This window comes from Camelus ferus, chromosome 4 (assembly GCF_009834535.1).
Source record: "Camelus ferus isolate YT-003-E chromosome 4, BCGSAC_Cfer_1.0, whole genome shotgun sequence".
Taxonomy (NCBI): domain Eukaryota; kingdom Metazoa; phylum Chordata; class Mammalia; order Artiodactyla; family Camelidae; genus Camelus; species Camelus ferus.
In genome coordinates, this window is record NC_045699.1 from 74,620,682 (window position 1) to 74,638,417 (window position 17,736).

The window sequence follows — 17,736 nt, forward strand, 5'->3', positions numbered from 1 at the left end:
CACTGTGGAGACAGCACCGGCCACCGTCACACTGGCAGGTTCCTCGTCTGGAGGTGACCAGCCCTGGGGACGACGTGAGGGGCAGAGGCCCCCCGGGCCCCCCAGAGGGAGGTGTGGAGGACACGCCTCTCTGGGAGAACCGTGTGCATGCTGCGGCGCTAAGCCTAGGCTCACCCACAGGAGTTCTTGCACAGGGTTTTGAGATGTATTTTCAAGTGACCCATCACAGCGTTGGCCGAAATGGCAGGGACCTGGAAACAACTCTAGTGTCCATGGAGGGGGACGGGGTCCATCAGTCCTGGTCCACGCGGACGGGCGGTGCTATGCAGCTGCCCCAGTGGGTGTGCGGGTCTCCGTGCTGACAGGGGAGATCCAAGGGGTCCTTTTTCATGAGATACGTGTGGACAACCATCTGCATCCAGGAGCTCGTCTGTAAGACTACATGTATCTCATGTCAACATGCAGACACGTGTATATGTAAATGAATCTGCATCTCAGACAGACAGACAGAGACAGAATGAAACCAACAGAGCCAGAGGGAGACACACCGAACCGCTCACGACGGTTGTCCTGGGGTGGGACTCGGATCTCTCCTCCTTTAGGTGATGTGAGATTTTTTGTACGTGTGTTTGTGTGCATGTGTGTGTGCATGTGTTTCTGTGTGACACGTGTGTGCATGTGTGCCTTCCCGTGTGTATGCAGGAGCGTACACGCGTCTTGTGCAGATGTGTGCAACATGCATGTCTGTGTAACATGCCTGAATGTGCATGTGCACATGTGTGTGTGTCTGTGCATGGTCGGGGGAGATTCCAGAACATTCCCCCGGCTACACAGTTCTTACTCCAGTGGTGGGTGGTCCCATCCCCACCAGACCCAGAACCTTCTCTGAGCCCTCCAGCCTGGACTTGCAGCCCCTCTGCTGGGGATGCATCACCGTGTGGTCACGACAAAGCTCGGGCCCCCTTCTCGGGGGTCTTCCCGCTGCTCCTGAGGGGTCAGCCACGCTGTTTGTCCCCTTTAATGGCTCCTCACACACCAGTGACACTCGTGTGGCAGGAGGGAACATCTGCTCCATGGAATTAGCCTGGCACGTGCCCCGCCCACCGAGAGGCCCTCGGAGTCACCGTCTCGCTGGTCCCTGGCAGCGCTGCGCGCGGTGCCCTTCGCGGCCGGTCCAGGCCAGACCCGTCGGTGTGTTAGACTCACGGCAGGGAGCCCTGCAGGTGCAGATGGGCTGAGGGGCGGGTCAACTCCCCTTGAGGTGGGAGACCATCCCGGATCATCCAGGCGGCCCAGAGCAGTCTCACCTGTTGGGAGGGGCAGGGGGATGGTTAGAGAGGGGGGACAGGAGGATGGGACAGGGTCAGAGTGACGCCCGTGGGGTGACTGCGCTGGACGCTGCTGGCCCTGACGGTGGACAAAGGGGCCGCCAGCCCCGGGAAGGCGGTGGCCTCTAGAGGCTGAAAAAGGTGAGAAAACGGATCCTTCCCAGGGGCTCTGGAAGGGAACCAGCACGAACTAGAAAAACAACCCTGGTCTGTGAAATGGACGGTTCGTTGGGGAGGCCGCCCTGCCGTCTGGCAGATGAGGATGCGGGGCTGGTCCGCTCGGGAGAGGCAGGAGGTGGCTCTGCACGGAGGGCCTGGTCCAGGCCCGTGGGAGTGTGTGTCTGTGCTTGTCTGTGTATCTGTGCGTATGTGTGCGTGTCCGTGTGTCTGTCTACGTGTGTCTGTGTGTCTCTGTGTGTGTCTGTGTGTCTGTCTGTGTGTCTCTGTGTGTCTGTGTGTCTGTGTGTCTGTGCATATGTGTGTGTGTCCGTGTGTCTGTCTACGTGTGTCTGTGTGTCTCTGTGTGTCTGTGTCTGTCTGTGTGTCTCCATGTGTGTCTGTGTCTCTGTGTGTGTCTGTATGTCTCCATGTGTGTCTGTGTGTCTGTCTGTGTGTCTCCGTGTGTGTCTGTGTCCCTGTGTGTGTCTGTGTGTCTGTGTATCTCCGTGTGTGTGTGTGTCTCTGTGTGTCTCTGTGTGTCTCTGTCTGTATGTCTGTCTGTGTGTCTCTGTGTGTCTCTGTGTCTCTATGTCTGTCTGTGTGTCTCTGTGTGTGTCTGTGTGTCTCCGTGTGTGTCTGTGTGCACCCACATGATGGTGGTGGTTCACAGTAACAGGAAGTTCTCTCACAGTTTGGAGGACAGGTGTCTACAACCAGGTGCCGTTGGGAAGTCACCCAGGGCGTGTCCTGAACCAGTGGCGTCTATGGCCGCAGCCCAGCATCTGAAGCCCTGGACACACGGCTGCCCGGGCTCTTCCTAGGGTGGGGCTGGGTGTCCCTGTGACCTCTGCCCCCTGGTTCCTGTCATCCAGTCTGACTGTCCTGGTTCCTACGAGCTGTGAGAGCCACAGGACCATGGCCCTGAACTGTATTTCCACATAAACCCACTGGAGAGCCTTCTGGCACCTGTAGTCAGAGCCCCGGTTGGCCAGATGCTTATAAAGAACAGTTAGCCCGGCGGTGCCAGCACCGGGGTCTGTGCAGAGCCGGCGCCCAGCGTCCTAGGCTCTGTCCTCAGACAGAAGAACAAGAGACGTGACTGCCGATCGTGGAGAAAAGTTTACTGGGTGATGAAGATAGTCTGGAATCAGATGGTGGGGGGGCCAGGACGGGGGCTGTGCCTCTCAGAGGACGGGGAGGGTTTGCGTGGGGTTTCTGAGTTTGACGTGGAGCAAAGGTGCAGTGACCGGCGTCCTTCACTGGCCACCTGGCCTGGGCAACCTCCCAGCTGTGGCCTGGGACCCCTTGATGCTGAACCCTGAAATGGTGGGTGGTGCTGCTAACTCTGCAGGGCCAGCCCCGCAGGCTGGGGGTCACCTCCATCTGCCAGGTGGACAGCAGGGCCTTGTAAGCGCTGTGGACACCAAACCAGAGACTCAGGTTCCAGATGATTCTTCCTGACAAATTCTAACCAGACCTGGGGGTCAGGTAGCTCCTCTGCACAGACAAGGTGCTCCGTCCCAGGCTGGGGACAGAGAAAGGACACCCCGGCCACCTGACCCAGCATGTGTGCAGGAAGGAAGGGCTGGGTTTCCCACCCAGGGAACTGCCGGGACCATGATGTGGACCGACAGGGGAGAGGCGCAGCGAGAAGGGACAGTGGCCGGGAGGCTGTGAGGCTACACCAGATCAGGGGCAGTGGTTTGACCAGCGACCTCCTTCTTCTGAGTGTCCTCTCGGGAGGAGTGGTCCCAGGGCCTGCAGTACAGCCCCCAAGGTGAGCAGAGGATACGACAGGCGGGCTGTGGCATCCATGGGGGCATCCATCCATCCTCAGAGCCCCTTCAGGAGAGACCCCACCGCTGAGCAGTGAGGAGGTCAGCGGGCCGACACCCCAGGGACAGCACCCCATGGGGGTGGGGGGCCGGTCCCACCTCTGCCCCTGCAGGCCCACCGCGGACACCCTGGCTCCCACCTCCCCGCTGGACCAGAGGCTCTTGTGAGGGTCTCCGTGCTGTTCAGCCTCCTCCCCCCACCCCATCCTTCTCAGGCTTCACCCCCGTGCCCCCTCCATCTCCCACCCATCTCAGCAGCCGCTTCCCGGGGGACCCAACTGAGCAAGAGTTGGAGGAAACGCACCAGGAGCAGAAAGGGAGAAGCAGAAGTGCCACGTTTGCAGGGAAGTTAGCTCTGTGCGGTCAGACCCGCGGGCTCCACTTCCCACCCCTCTCTGAGTGCCTCCCCCACACTGTGCCCACGGCTGCCACTGCCGTGGGGACCTCTGACCTGGGCCTGCAGGGCTGCTCTTGCTTCGGGGCCACTCCTCGGCCTCTGCCCCAGAACCAGGCCCGGGTGGGGACAAAGCACAGTGGTCCGATGGCAGACGTGAGCCCCCACGACGCCAGCTGCCTCTGAGAGGCTGAGGTCCTCCGGGGCCTCCGGGGTCCGTCCCCTGGGAAGTGCGGGCTGTAGGATTCTGTTCAGATCACGCTGCTTCCCCGCTCATCTCAGCCCTGACCGTCCTCCCCGGACACGAGGGCCCTGCAGGGTCCTGGCCTCCCTGCAGCCCACGGCCCAGCCCGGAGCCCTGCACCTGGACGCCCTGCAGGCCGGGCCAGGGGTGGGGAGGTGCGGACGGCACTGGGGAGCGGGCTGCCGGGCTCGGGCTCCCAGACAGAAGAGAGCGTCTCCACGGCGGGCCCTGCTGCCCTTGGCCAGGAAGATGGACCCCAGAGTAGGCTCCTTCAAGCCCAGGCGCTGGGCGCAGAGACCCCCAGCTCCGCCCAGGCTTCTCCAGGTGGAGGGAGGCCTCCCGGGCAGATCTGAGGAGGACTGTCTCCTGTCGGGTCCAGCACCCCCAGCCCGAGTCTTAGCCCTTGGTCGTTAAGCCCTGGCCCTGGCCAGGCACCAGCCCCTTCTTTGCACAGCCCCTCGGGGGCAGCCAGGTAGGGGGACCCACCGCTTAGGGGCAGGGCAGCACCAGGCAGACGAATGGTCCAGGGCCCGGATCCCAGGACAGGGGCCAGTGGATCAGGCCCTGCTCACCGGGTCCCCCCCCACCAGGCACCCAGTTTGATGGCCTCACGCCATTGCAGGGACAGTGGGGCCAGGAGAGTTGTCATTACAGAAAGTGGAACATATACCACCAAAGCCTGAGATGGCCGGACCCCCAGACACCCCTAGACTGGTGAGGGGCTTGCACTGCCGGGGGAGCCCCATCTGGTGTCTCCTTGTCAGGGAAGGAAGTGCCTGAGCCCCAGCATCTGCGTGCAGGGCCTGCTGTGCCCAGGAGGGGCCCGGGAAGGCTGGCCTCCCCCACTGGGGGCTGTGGGCCTGGGACTTGGGAAGTTGCCCTGACCCTGAGTGGAGGGAGCCCCCTTGTCCCCAGTCTCCAGGGAGGTTGGTCTGGGGTCACCCTCCCACCACGAGAGAGAAGACCCTGGACGCTGTTGCCTGGCTGTCAGGCAACGCATCGCCAAGCCCCAGGGTGATTTTGGGAAACTGCGGTGTTGGCGTCAGAATATGCGGGCAAGGTCACTGCTGAAGTGATTCCCTCCCCGGGGGCAGCGCCTGTGTCCAGCCAGGAGTGGGGGAAGGGGCAGGAGCAGAATCCCGCCCCAGCTGGGGTCCCCGTGTCCTGCTGTCCCCATCCTGGTGGGCCTGGGCCAGCCTGGCCCCTTCCTGCGTCCTCCACTGGGGGCTCCCCTCACTCCTGCCTCGGCCTCCAGCCAGCGGGGAGCCAGGGGGCCAGGCCATTCCCACCTGCACAGGTGACCCCACCTGAGGACTGGAGCTGACCCTGTCATCCTCACACCCCTCCCCCCACCCCCAGGACCAGGGAGACCCGGAGCTTCACGGGCGTCAGACCTGCAGGAACCCCCACGGGACCTCGGGCAGGGCTGCCGGCACCCACCTCTCCCCTGACTCTCATGCCTCTTGGACTGAGACAGGACCAGGGAGACCCAGGACAGCAGGGGTCCTCCCACCCTTCCACCCCGCGTCCACACCCCCTCCCGGTCCCAGCCCACCTGAGGGACCCCACAGACAAGCAGAGCCACCGAGGATGCGGAAGCTCTTTATGTGAAGCCAGGAGAAGGGGTAGGGGGCTGGGGGAGGAGGGGGAGATGGGGACGCCGAAGGGGGCGAAGCTGCCCAGGCCCCCGGGACAGGGCTCCTTCCAGGTCCTGTGGCACAGAGGTCCTGGTGGTGCTGCCACTGGGTGCTCCCTGCCCTGGAAAGGGGTGGGGGTCATGAGCCAGGATGGCAGAGGGGGAGGGGGCTGCAGTGGAGAACCAGGTGCGGGGCTCTCGAGGGCTCAGCAGGAGGGATTTCCCACCTGCTGGGGGCGCAGCTGTGGGGATACGGCAGGGCCGACAGCCTCCCTCCTGCACCCAGCCCACGGAGTGCTCACCCAAAGCAGATCTCCCAGCCACCCAGGCTCCCCGAGACAGCCGGGAGGCATGGCCCACGTGCAGGGGCCCCGCCTGCCTGGCCCAGGAGGGGTCTCCTGCCCCGCGGGGAGCAGGGCTGGGAGACCGACCCTGTGGCCTCTCAAGCGTCCTCTCCCGCTGCTTACTTACCCTAGGCTTCTGGAGAGCAGGTTTCTGCAGAAAGAGGAAACACAGTTCAGAAGAGCCAGGGAATCCGCTGGCCCAGGGCCCCTTCGCCAGCTGACACTTCACTTGACCCAGAAGGACAAGCCCGGACCAGAGGTGGGCTGTCCAGTCAGGTGTGCTCTGCTGACAGGGCCACCGGGGCAGCCGGGCAGGAGCGGGCACGGGCGTTCCTCCTACCGCTTTGCCGGGGGATGAAGACCTCCAGGTGTAGCCCCTTGGCTTCTGCGACCTTCTTGAAGTCCTCCAAGGCCCCTGCGTTGTTCTCAGGGTCCCTTCCTGTGGGGGAGACCGGGAGCCAGACGGGAGGGTGAGGGTAGTAGTGGGGGGCACCGGCATCTCCATCCCAGTCTGGAGGAGTGATGGGCCGAAGGCTGGCTTGGAGGACCCCGCACCCGTGTGGGGCTGGACCCCGGGGTCCTCGGCGGCCGGGAAGAGAGCTCGGCTGGAAAGGTCGATCCAGGAGCCTCCGGAGGGCTGGGGCGCCCTCGCAGCAGAGCTGGGAGGGGCGGGAAGTGCTCTTGGAGGACACGCCTGAGACTCTGCCTGGGAGTGAGGACCTGCCTGGCTTCAGAGGTGGCGCAACCGTCTCCGGCCCTCAGGTCCCTGCCGTCCCCCCGGACTGGCATTCACACAGCTCCTGGCCATGGGGACACTCAGGTGACCCTCTCGGGGGCCTCCCGTCTGCAGGCAGGGACGGAACTGACGCTCCAGTGCCTCTTTGAGCCTCCTCCCTGGAATTAAGCCCCAGGGGCTGGAATCCCCTTCCCACATGTGGCCCGCCTGTGACACGGTGACATTCGGATGCCTGCCCACTCGGCCTCTGCTCCTCCCGTGCGCCCCTGCCGAGATGGGACTGGGCGCCTGCATCCTGAACTGGGCGTGGGAACCAGTGCTTCCTCCCGGGGCGTCTCCTGAGGGCAGGCGGGGGGAGGGGGTGCAGGGGCTGGGACGCGGGACCCTCACCCATGAGCTTCGCCACGCGGATCTGCTTCCCGCCGAGCTCGCCTTCGCAGTAAAGGATGTAGTGGTCCTTCACCGCTGACGGTGTGATGTACACCACGCGCTTGCCCCCGTCTGGAGGGGGAGGGCCCAGCCTTGAGCAAGCCCAGGGCCCGCCGGGAGCAGGTTCTCCACCCAGGCCGTGGGGCCCCACCTCCCAGGAGAGCGCACGCCAGAGAGGTAGTCACACCCCGCCCAGCGGGTCACAGGGGGCCTTGGGGGGTGGGGGCTCCAAGAGGCTGGAGCCTGGGGAGCTCAGCTCCGCTTCTGGGCCTGACATGTGGCCGCCCTGACCTCGGGCGGGCCAGTCCCTCCTGGGACAAACCCATCAGCCTGGTACGTGGTGTCAGGTGTCCGTATCTTTAAGGCAAATCGACCAGTGGGAGGGGAGGGAGGTCATTCAATGGGGTCAGAAAGGAGGGGGGCTTCTCAGGCTCAAAGGCTGTCCTAGACGCACCCCCACCCCCCACCCCGGCTGGGGCTCTGGGACTCACAGGCCGTGTATTTGCCAGGCTCGCTGGCTCTCTCCAGGACCAGTGTCTTGTCCCGGCACTGACCGTCAATCCTGGGACAGAAGCCACACAGCGACGCTGCCTGGGGTGCGCCCACCTTGGAACCCAGCCCAGCCCCGGCAGCGCTCCCCCACCCTCACAGGCGGCCACGGGGAGGACAGTGCATCAGCCACCCCCAGTCCAGACACCAGCTGGGCCGTCAGTGTCTCACATGGCAGCTCCGGGGGTCTCCCTTGGTGGTGGGGAGGGGCAGCCGGCAGTGCTCTTCCCATCCACAAGGTCTCACCCGGGCTCATCCCCTGCACGGCTACTCCGGGTGAGGCAGGGCGCCCTCAAAGCTGTCCAGTGCCGAGCGTGGTGGGAGGGGCTGGGAAGGACACCTGCGTGGTCCGCCCACCCCACCCAGACGCTGGCTGTCCTGGTGTGGGGCGGGGAAGCGGGGAGGCCGGCGGCGACACTCACAGAATGGTGGCCTGGACTTCCAGGTTGCCTCCCTCCAGGACCGTAAGGTTCATGGAAGTCACCGACTCTGGTTTCTTCATGGGAATCTCCTGGTCTGCGGTCGCGGCCTTCAGATACCATTTCCCTGACACCTGGAGAAGGCTCCCTCCAGTCAGGGCTCAGGTGCCACCCCCCACTCTGCAGCCCCAGACTCTGCCCAACCCTGGGGCTGGAGCTCAGTGTGCTTTCCTGCCCCGCCCCCAGCAAATGCCCAGCATCCTCGCCAGACACCCCCAAGTGTGGGCTCCAGCCCTGCAGCTCAGCCCGGACCATGGGCCCCCTGTCTGGCTCAGGGCCCTCTGCTTCGTCTGACCGTTGCCTCAGGGGCAGGGATCAACGCCCAACCCTAAGATGCACGCCTCCGCCTCTCTCTGCACACCCCCAGCCCAGCCTGTCCCATCAGAGCCTCACGTCCTGGCCCAGCCCGCCTGAGGCCGGGGGGTCCTGGGCCTGCAGGGCAGCAACGAGGCCGAGGCTGACGGTCAGGAGCAGGGTCCTCATCTCCGGGGCTCTGTGCTCACGGCCACCCGACAGGTCACCTGCTGGGGCTGGGAGAGGCTATGCCGGCCCCTCACACGGCCGGCCTTTATCCTCCTCCGCCCAGGGACCCTGCGGAACTTGGCACAAGCTACCGACCCGGCCCTTCCTGGCCGCGAACCGTGGTAAATTCTGCAGAGGAGCAGGTCGACGTCCGCATTGCTGACGCTTGTTCACCACCCGTGGCTGTCTCAGCACCGCCCCCCGAAGGAACCGGTCCACAGGTGTCGTCTGCGGGGGAAGTGGTGCCAGGGAGGGTGTGGCTGGGTCTGAGAGCGTCCCTGGGTGGCTCCTTAGCCTCGGATTCAGCACCAAAAAAGAGACACCTGCTGTGTGAACATGGCGGTGTATTTGAAAGTCTACACCCCGACAAGACCCGCAGTAAGGAGGCACTTGGACCCCCGCTGCCCCATGCACGGAGCATGCAGATCAGACACAGGAAGGGAGAAGCAAGATGGCAGAGCCGTGAAGAGGTGTGCATGAACACACACGGACGCACGCGCACACACCCTTACATACACACGTGCTTACGTGTACACGTGCACACGCACACATGCACACACCCACGTGTGCACGTGCACATGTATGTACTGCACACACACACACAGAGTCAGGACCAAGGAGAAGCACGAACTGGTGCATGGAGCTGAAGCCCTGGCCCAGGAAGGTGAGAGGACAGCTGGGCCACCTCCAGGGTCACCTCCGATATGTTATCTGTGTCTGTGACCCCCTCTGCCTCACAGTGAGGTGAGAAGCCCCATGAAAAGACCGGCAGGACCCCCAGGCAGGGCCACTGCTCTCCTGCCAGCACCATCCGGTTCCCTGGCCCAGCGGCTTTATCTCACTTTTTACCTCTGAAACTGCTTACTTACCCCTAAAATTCTATTGGTTCCCTGAGCTCACTTCTGATTGGTCCATTTCTACAAAGCTTGTTCCTAATTAGTCAACTTTCGTTACACCTCATTTGCATATGATGTTGCAAAGTGTAAAACTGGCAGCCTATAAAGGCCTGTGCAAACCCACAGACGGGGTCCAGAGCTTGGAGTGTTAACTCTTCTGGGCCCGCTGGCGTAATAAACCTGAGTTCTCCAGCTCTCCGAGTGCTGCTGGGTCTCTCGCCCGGATCCAGGTTGCTGTCACAACTGAGCTGTAACCCTTTGAGCTGTAACACACTTTTCTACAGCAACAGCGGAGCAGAGCAGGGGCCACGGCCGGGGGCAGAGGCTACGACCAAACAGCTCAACAGAGAATGATGACAACACGGCCGCGGAGAAAGTGCACCAGTTCCACATCTTCATTAAAATGAGCCGAATTATCTGCAAAAGTAGCCTGTGAAGAAAAGCAGGTTTAAGACAAACACTCAGTTCAGGAATGTACTCCAAGAAACAAAAAGTGTGACTTGCATTTTACAAGCGCAGCAGTGTGATGAAGATGCCTCAAGATGAAAAGGAACAAGAAATTACGCCATTAGAACTGGGCAGAATATGGACAACACGGAGCTGGGAGTGCAAACCAAAAATACTGAAGGTGAGTGAGCACTGTGGTGAGTAAAAATCCGATGGATAAATGCAGAACCTGACACGGTAAAGAGGGTTCGTGACCGGAAGACGGTTCTGATGAAATCAATGGAAACAGAAAAAGGCAAAAGAGAAGGTGAGATATTGGAGCAGACTGAGCAACCCCAGCCTCCAGTGGGCAGCAAATGGCGCTGAGGACAGTACCCAGAGGGCAGCAGCTCTGGAAAACAAGAAGAAACCCATCCTCTCGTGCCCACGCAGACACGTGCACACGTGTGCACCTCCACACACGCACGATGCCAGCAACTCTGATCCTCTACTGCCTTGAAAGCACTGAGAGCTTGTTTAAAGTGAGGAGGGGAGCAAAGACGTTTTAGTGGATATTTAAACGCACACAAAACAAAATGATGTATGCTTGCATGAGTTCATAGAAACAAAAGAAATGCACCTTAAGCCAGTGAGAACTGTGTTTTCCGTGAGAATGGAGATGGGGTGGGTGAATAGCTAATGCATTGTAAAGACAAAGATGCCAACCGGATAAAAGGTAACTTAAGGCAAAACGCCTCAGTAAGGATGAAAAGGGAACCAACAGCACAGTGCCGTGAAGTCGAGGGCGCACGGCGTCCAAATACAGGCCAGCCCAGGCAGACGGGAGACGAGGGCTGCTGACACAGCGCAGTCAGGGGTCAGGACGGGAGACATCAGGCCTTCTGCCTGAGAAGCAGGGCTCTGCAGGCCCGACGTTCACGCCAGCGTGGAACCTTCTGCACCAAACGACAGAGCGTGTCTACAAAGCCCCTGTGCCCGCCACAGCTAAGGAACGACATTCTTCTAGATACACACGCGGTCATCATAAAAGCCGCCCACATCCCGGTAGCACGGGGAACTCCTGAGCCGAGACGACGGGGCCTGCCCTGTCTGACCTCAAAGCAGTGAAATGAAATCCTCAACGCACAGAGTGGTCCGTAAAGGCAAATCCAAACTTTAAAAATGCCCCTAAACAATTTGTGGGTTAAAGAGGAAATCACAATTTTTTAAAAATGCAGAATATTTAAAACCAAAAAACTATAAACATGGCAGATATTAAAAGAAAAGACACACACTGTGGTTGGAACGTCTGTGTGCTCCCCAAACCCTAGTCCCCAGCGTGATGGTGTTAGGGGGTGGGGCGTTCAGAAGGCGATTAGGTCGTGAGGGTGGAGCCCCCACGAGTGGGATTAGGGCTCTTATAAGAAGGCCCCAAAGAGCCCCCTCACCCCTTCCCAGAAGACCACCATCAGTGAGCGAGCAGGTCCTCACCCAACAGCGGGCCTGACAGCACCAGGATGGCGGCGCCATCCCCCAGAACTGTGAGCAACGAGAGTCTGCTGTCTAACCCGCCCACCCTGTGCCCTCCTGTCCTGGCAGCCCCCGTGGATGGGGACAGCACCATCACAGAAACACACAGAGGAAAACAGCTATGGCCTCAGATGCTTTTATCAAACAACAAGAAAAATGAAAGTAAGTGGGTTATGCATTCAAATCTAGAAACAATAAAAATAACCCAAAGACATTAGAAGATAAAAAATAGTGAAGACCGGAACCAGTGAGCTAGACTATAAAGAAAAATAGAGAGAACCCACAAAAGTGAAACCTGCTTTGGGGGAAAAAGGCATTAAAATAGGTAAACTCCTACCAAGACTGCAAAAACATTTAGAAAAGCAACAATCAAACAGCATGAGGGGTGATGAGGTGATGTAAATGACAGCTAGAGAGTGAAGAAAACCTCAGGCCACAGTGAAGGGGGCCGCGGAGGGCGCGCCCGGCGGGTCCCAGCACTCTGCGAGGAGCAGCACGGCCAAGAGGAGGCAAGCTGCGGGCTGCTGGGCGTCCAGCTGAGAAAAGAAAAACTCATTCAGAGAGCGACACGCGCCCAGTGCTCACGGCAGCACTAGTTACAACTGCTGGGATGGGGAAGCCGCCCAAGTCATCAACAGGTAAAGGTGTGTGTATGTGCCTTGGAGTACTACTCAGCCATGAAAAATGAAGTATTGCCGTTCACAGCAACATGGATGGACTCACAGGGAACTATGCTCAGTGAAGTAAGTCACAGAAAGACAAATGCGGTAGGTATCTCTTAAATGTGGAATCTAAAACTACAGCACACTAGTGAATATAACAAACAAACACAAACAGACTCACAGATACAGGGAACAAAGCCTGGTCGCTGGCGGGGAGAGGAGGGGAGAGTGGGGAAGGGGGTTAAGAGATACAAACTATGATGTATAAAATAAATAAGCTATAGGATTAAAAAGAAGAAAAAGAAGGCGTGTTGTCACAGGACCGAGCAATAGATCCACAGATCAGCAGCAGGCCCGGGCGCCCTGGGCAAACCCAGCTGTAGCACAGGGGACGACAGTGTGTGTGGGGACAACATTAGACAAACAGAACTTGTTATCCACGTGGAAAAGACACACAAACGCAGTTCCTACCTCACACCACACCCAGGTAACTCCTGGCAGATTAAAAGGCTTAGCTGGGAAACACAAACCTGTAAAACATCTGTCAAAGAAAGTGAGGGCAGGGGCAGGGTGTGGCTCAGCGGCAGGGCGCGTGCTTAGCACGCACGAGGTCCTGGGTTCTACCCCCAGCACCTCCACTAAACAAAATTAACTGTTTTTTAAAAGAAGAAAGTGAGGGCAATGCCTGTGTGACATAGAAGGAAGTCCTCCGGGTACATAGAGTCCAGACAGAGGAGGGCCAGTGACCGAAGGCAACGCTGGCCGCTTGGTTACTGCAAAGTGTCTGTACGCAGGTCCGCCAAGGACTCCCACAAACCAACGAGAGAAGGACAACCGACTGGACAGAAACGTGGCCAAGGGTATAGAAGGGGAGGGTGGTCAGGGGGTGAAGAGATTGAAACGGAAGGGGCCGATCTCAGCCTGAGCCCGACGGCATTTGCCATGGACAACAGGGATTCCAGGCGTGGTGCCCGGAGTCCTGATCCAGCGGCCCCGTGACCAGGCACCACGTGGCAGTGCCCCGGCGCACCCTGGGCCCGTAGTTCTGTGCTCGGAGGGCCCCCGGGAGGCTCCTGCACGTCCGGGGTCAGAGGTCCACGCCCCGAGGTAGACCGCCCTCATCCCAGTCCAGTCCAGACCCAGCCCCCTCTGTCTGGGATTGCTGGATAGTGTGACGTGTGTCCTCACACCGTGTGGTTTTATGCTGTTTTGATGGTGATCACACCAAGTGGAACTGATCAGAATTCCCATTTACAGCCCAAACCTACAGCAGAGCCACACTCAGCACACCTGTGTCGGAAGCCACGTGTCTCACGTGTTCCGACTGATAGAAGAGATGTTCACACACTGGGGTCTGGGGACGCCGCTCCGGCTTACACGTGGGTTAATGTGAGCGTGACGCTGACCACAGCAGCCTGCGTGCGGCCCATCCAGCAAGCACTGTGCATCTGCTTTCGTTATTAAAGGAAAGGGTCAGGGGTGAAGGGCGTCCAGGCTGAAACTAAAGACCAAGTGCCCCTCCTCCTGGGACGCCAGTGCCGGCCCTCCTTCCATGCTGACTCCTGCCCGGGGGCCAGGGCCACACCGACTCGCTGGACGTGGACTTGCCGATCTGAGCGGGGTTCTTTTGAAACCTTGGAGAAACGTGTCCCTAACCGGTCAGCACTCCTTGTTCTTGACAGGACATAAAACTGGGCTGGAACCTGCATCTCCGGGACCGTTTCCCAGAGCCGCCTGGGACGCGGGCTTCCGCGCTGGGCCTGCGCTTGCCTCGGGTGAAACTCTTTCCCTCTCTTATGATTGGTTGTTTCTTGATTCTGTTCGTCGCCACGACCATCGGCAGGAAGAGCGAATGTCCGTCCCCCAGGCTCTGAGCCGCCTCCCTGTGCTCTTTACGGGGCCTGGTGGAGAGGCGTTTCACAGGGAGCGGCGTCGGGACGGCGGGGACGCCAGGAACCGGAGCCCGGGGGGGGGCCGGCAGGGCCGGGTCACGTGTGGCGGGTGCTCTCGGACGGGGTGTGCGCGGCCCTTGCCGGCCGTGGGGTGTGGAGGCCTGCTGGCTTTCCCACCCCCCTGATCGCGCGTTCTCAGATCTAACCTGCGTCCAGAAGGTTTACTGCTTTTGCTCCCTGTCCAGGCCGTGCGTCCATTTGCCCCGTCGAGCCTCCCAGGGCTCCAGGGTTGGCCCCCGCCCCACCCCCCACGGCAGGCAGGGGGTGCTCTGCACAGCTGGTGCGTGTCCTGGTGGCTCGGGTCTCCCCCCTCCCCCGACCTGGGCTCACGAGGCCCTGGGGCGTCGGCCAGCTGAGCCGAGTCCAGATGTGGACTCGAGCCGGGAGCCCGCCCGGAGGGGAGCCCAGGGCCCCGCGGGCAAGGCGCGGCTTCCAGGAAAGGTCAAGCTGTGTTTGCGTTCCGGCTCGTTCTCCACCTTGAGCCCCTGCGAGGCTCCCCGGCTTACCTGGACACTGGATGGCTTTGTGCGCCGGCGTGCTCTGTGTCATGGAGAATGTCACACAAACAAGGCCGTGCCCAGAGGCCACCTAGACCCATGTCCGCCCGTCTCTGCTGCCAGGTGGATGCCAGCGGACGTGGCCTCCCGGGGCAGCTCTGCCAACCTTGCCCCGCTGCTCCCTCGGTGTGGGGAGTCCCCCTTCCCAGAGCAGATCCCAGGGAACGGGATTCCTGTAGGCAGGCTCTCCCAGGGGCTGGCACCTGGGACCTCAGCAGGCCCCCTGATGTGGTCAGTACAGGGGCCCCGGCTGGACAGCCTTGGCTGGCCAGGGAGGAGGGGCCTTCCTGGGAGCACCCTAAGCTCCTGGCCAGACGTCTTCCTGTCTACTGGACACCTCGCTCTGCAGCTGGGAAAGGCCCGGGCAGGGGACTGGTGGGCCAGCCCCATCACTGCCCCCAAACTGTCTCTGCACTTTGCCTGAGGACCCCAGGAGGCACTCAGAGAAGTAGGAGGGAGGGAAGGAGGAGCCACAGGTGGGAACCCCCCAGAAAGGGGCAGCATGAAACCACTAGGTGCGCCTCCCAGGAACTCTGGCCTGGCCTGGCGGACCCAGGCAGGGCCGGGCAGGTCCAGGCAGGGCCGGGTGGACCCAGGCAGGGCCGGGCAGAACCAGGCAGGGCCGGGCAGGTCCAGGCAGGGCCGGGCAGACCCAGGGTAGCCAGGCCTCCGGCCTCCGAACGGCGGTTTCTCCCGCTCCCCCAAGCAGTGGGCGCTGGCGTCCAGGTGGGGCCCTGAGAACAGGGGCTGCGCGAGGGATGCCCCACCCTCTGTCCTCCTTTCTGAGCATCTGCCTCCCCCAGGTGAGCGCCAGGAAGGTCCCTTCTGGGCTCCAGGTGGACGTGAACGTTTTGTGATGCAGAAAGTTCTTTTTGGTGAAAGGCTCAGAAATGCAGATCAAGGCATATGAGTAAGACCCTTATCCCCGCCTTGCACAGAATCGTGAAAGTGTGAAGCTGACCTAATGCCTGAGGTGAGGAGTGGACAAACGGGCAACGAGAGAGCTAAAGCGTCGAGGTCTTACAGCCTTCTTGGGAGATCTTCTGCCACGATGTATCAGCTTTGGGGAAAAAACAAGTGTTCTCAATATTGAAGACACGTGTAAGGAGAGACGCCACCGTTTACCTGTCCAGAACTCTGCCCTCCGTGGCCAGCAGACGCACACGCAGAGGCACACGGGGGAGGGAGCCAAGTCCCCATCCGCACCGCCCGCCACCCAGGGCACACCCGCCTCTGACCACTGCTGGCGCCTTCCGGAGCGTCCCAGCCCTCCAGTTCCACCGCTGACACGAGAGTGACGGCCTCTGCACGAAAACACACCGCCTCTCACTTACGAGCAGGGAACATCATCCACGTTTCGGGCACGAGCAGGAGGAATTTCATAAGTTTCCAAAATTGGAGTTTCTAGACCAAATGGCGGGCGCGTTAGTGTTAGAGGTGCTCCAGGGAAGCCCTGCCCACCCCTCCGGCTGCTACCGGCCAGGGCCCAGCATCCACCAGGGCCGATGGTGCCCTTGGCCTTGGCCCTGAAAGGGGCTGTCCCCAAGTCCCCCTCACAGTGAGGGAGGCGGCGTTGGGAGGTGGGCAAGGGGCCGGCTCACACCCAGCAGCCTCGAGAAGCCACCCTCTCTGCGGCCCCGGACCCCCCCTCTCCCTGACTGCCCACAGTGTGCCCACGTGGGCACTTTGAGGACGTGAGCACGCAGGGCGGGCAGGAGGGCTCCTCTGTCCCAGTCACCCTGGGACTGGCCCAGAGATGCTCTCCCATTTCTTTCCTTTTTCAAGTTTCATGAGCCCACATACCAAGTACCGTCAGGAAGGCTGCCCCCTGGTGGGGGGGCTGACAGAAGAGGATTTTTAACTCCTACTTCTGAGTTTCCAGCATTTTCTGATTTTCATATAATCAGAATCCAAAAAAAAATTTCACATTAAATAGAAGGCAATTTGTTTTCATCATAATTTTATATTTCTAAGGAAAAATAGCCATCGCCTGCAACCCCGGCCACCCCCGGACGCCCCAGGAGTCTGACGGGCTGCAGTCAGGCACACGGTCAGCCTGCGGGCGACTGAGCCGCTGGGGCAGCTCGTTGTCTCCTTGTAGGCGTTGAATGCCTTTTTCCCGGGCTCTCCTGGGCAGCTTGGCGACAAGTGAGGAGGGCTGGCGGTGTGCTCGGGCTGCTGTGCACGGCGGGACAGCGTCATGATGCTGGTGGTGAACTCGGTACCCTTTCCCCCTCCGTGCACCCCTCTCCCCAACACAGACAAGTGTCCTCCAGGGTGCTGACCACCCTCCCGGCTCCAGGATGGGTCCGATCGACCTAATGGTGACCCATCCCTCTGGTCGGTGACTGTTCGAACCCTCAAGTAGAGCTGGGGAGAGTTCCCCAGGCCGTCACAGGCAGCACCACTGCTGACTTCCAGCCACGAGGAAGGGGCACCCAGACAAAGCAACAGGATGTGTCTCCAAAACCGCAGCCACTGACCTTTCAGACTCCAGCGGTGAGCCGTGCCCATCTGCAAGCGCTGACGTCCTCGCCAACAATGGTGCAGGTCACGGCCCCCACGGGACACAGCACCCGCATCCGTGTGCGCGCGGCTTCGGCTGGCTCGGCCGGTAGCTGGCTTGGAGCCCCAGCGTGGACCGCCCGACAGCGGGCCAGGCGGGCCGCTAAGTTCCAGGGGTCAGTTCGACAACCACCACCTTTCATAAGCTAGAGAAATCACGAGCTCTGTCTTGCTCACAGTTTGCAGGGCCCCGTCTGCCTTCTTTGTTTCGGGGAAGGGGAGCTGTTGCAGGTCACGGAGGGAACGCTCCCAGAGCCAGAGGGGCGAGGCCAGGACTCCCTCCTCGCCGCGGGCTCTGCCCCAGCCCCAGCGGCGGGAACTCCTTGCAGCCCTGTGGGCGCCATTGTGGGAGCACTTCCAGGCCCCCCTTTGCCTGGGTTGAGGGGCAGAGCTGCCTCCAGATCAGCCTGACGCCTCCCTTTTCACAACTTCACAGACATGCGCGTCTCACCCTGTGATGTTCGTCCACCCCAGTGTGCAACTCAGCGATGCT

At 60.9% G+C, this 17,736-nt stretch overlaps 1 protein-coding gene across 1 annotated transcript; it reads right to left on the reverse strand.

The window, feature by feature from the left end:
- Window positions 1–5,548: 5,548 nt before the first annotated feature.
- LCN1 (lipocalin 1) lies at window positions 5,549–8,689 on the reverse strand. The gene is made up of 7 exons (XM_032477375.1): window positions 8,527–8,689; window positions 8,077–8,207; window positions 7,597–7,667; window positions 7,067–7,177; window positions 6,281–6,379; window positions 6,068–6,091; window positions 5,549–5,718 (listed from the first exon to the last, which is right to left on the reverse strand). Exons 1-6 carry the CDS (start codon window positions 8,614–8,616, stop codon window positions 6,069–6,071), a joined length of 525 nt encoding a protein of 174 aa, XP_032333266.1. The 5' UTR covers window positions 8,617–8,689; the 3' UTR covers window positions 5,549–5,718; window position 6,068.
- Between the last annotated feature and the right edge of the window lie 9,047 nt (window positions 8,690–17,736).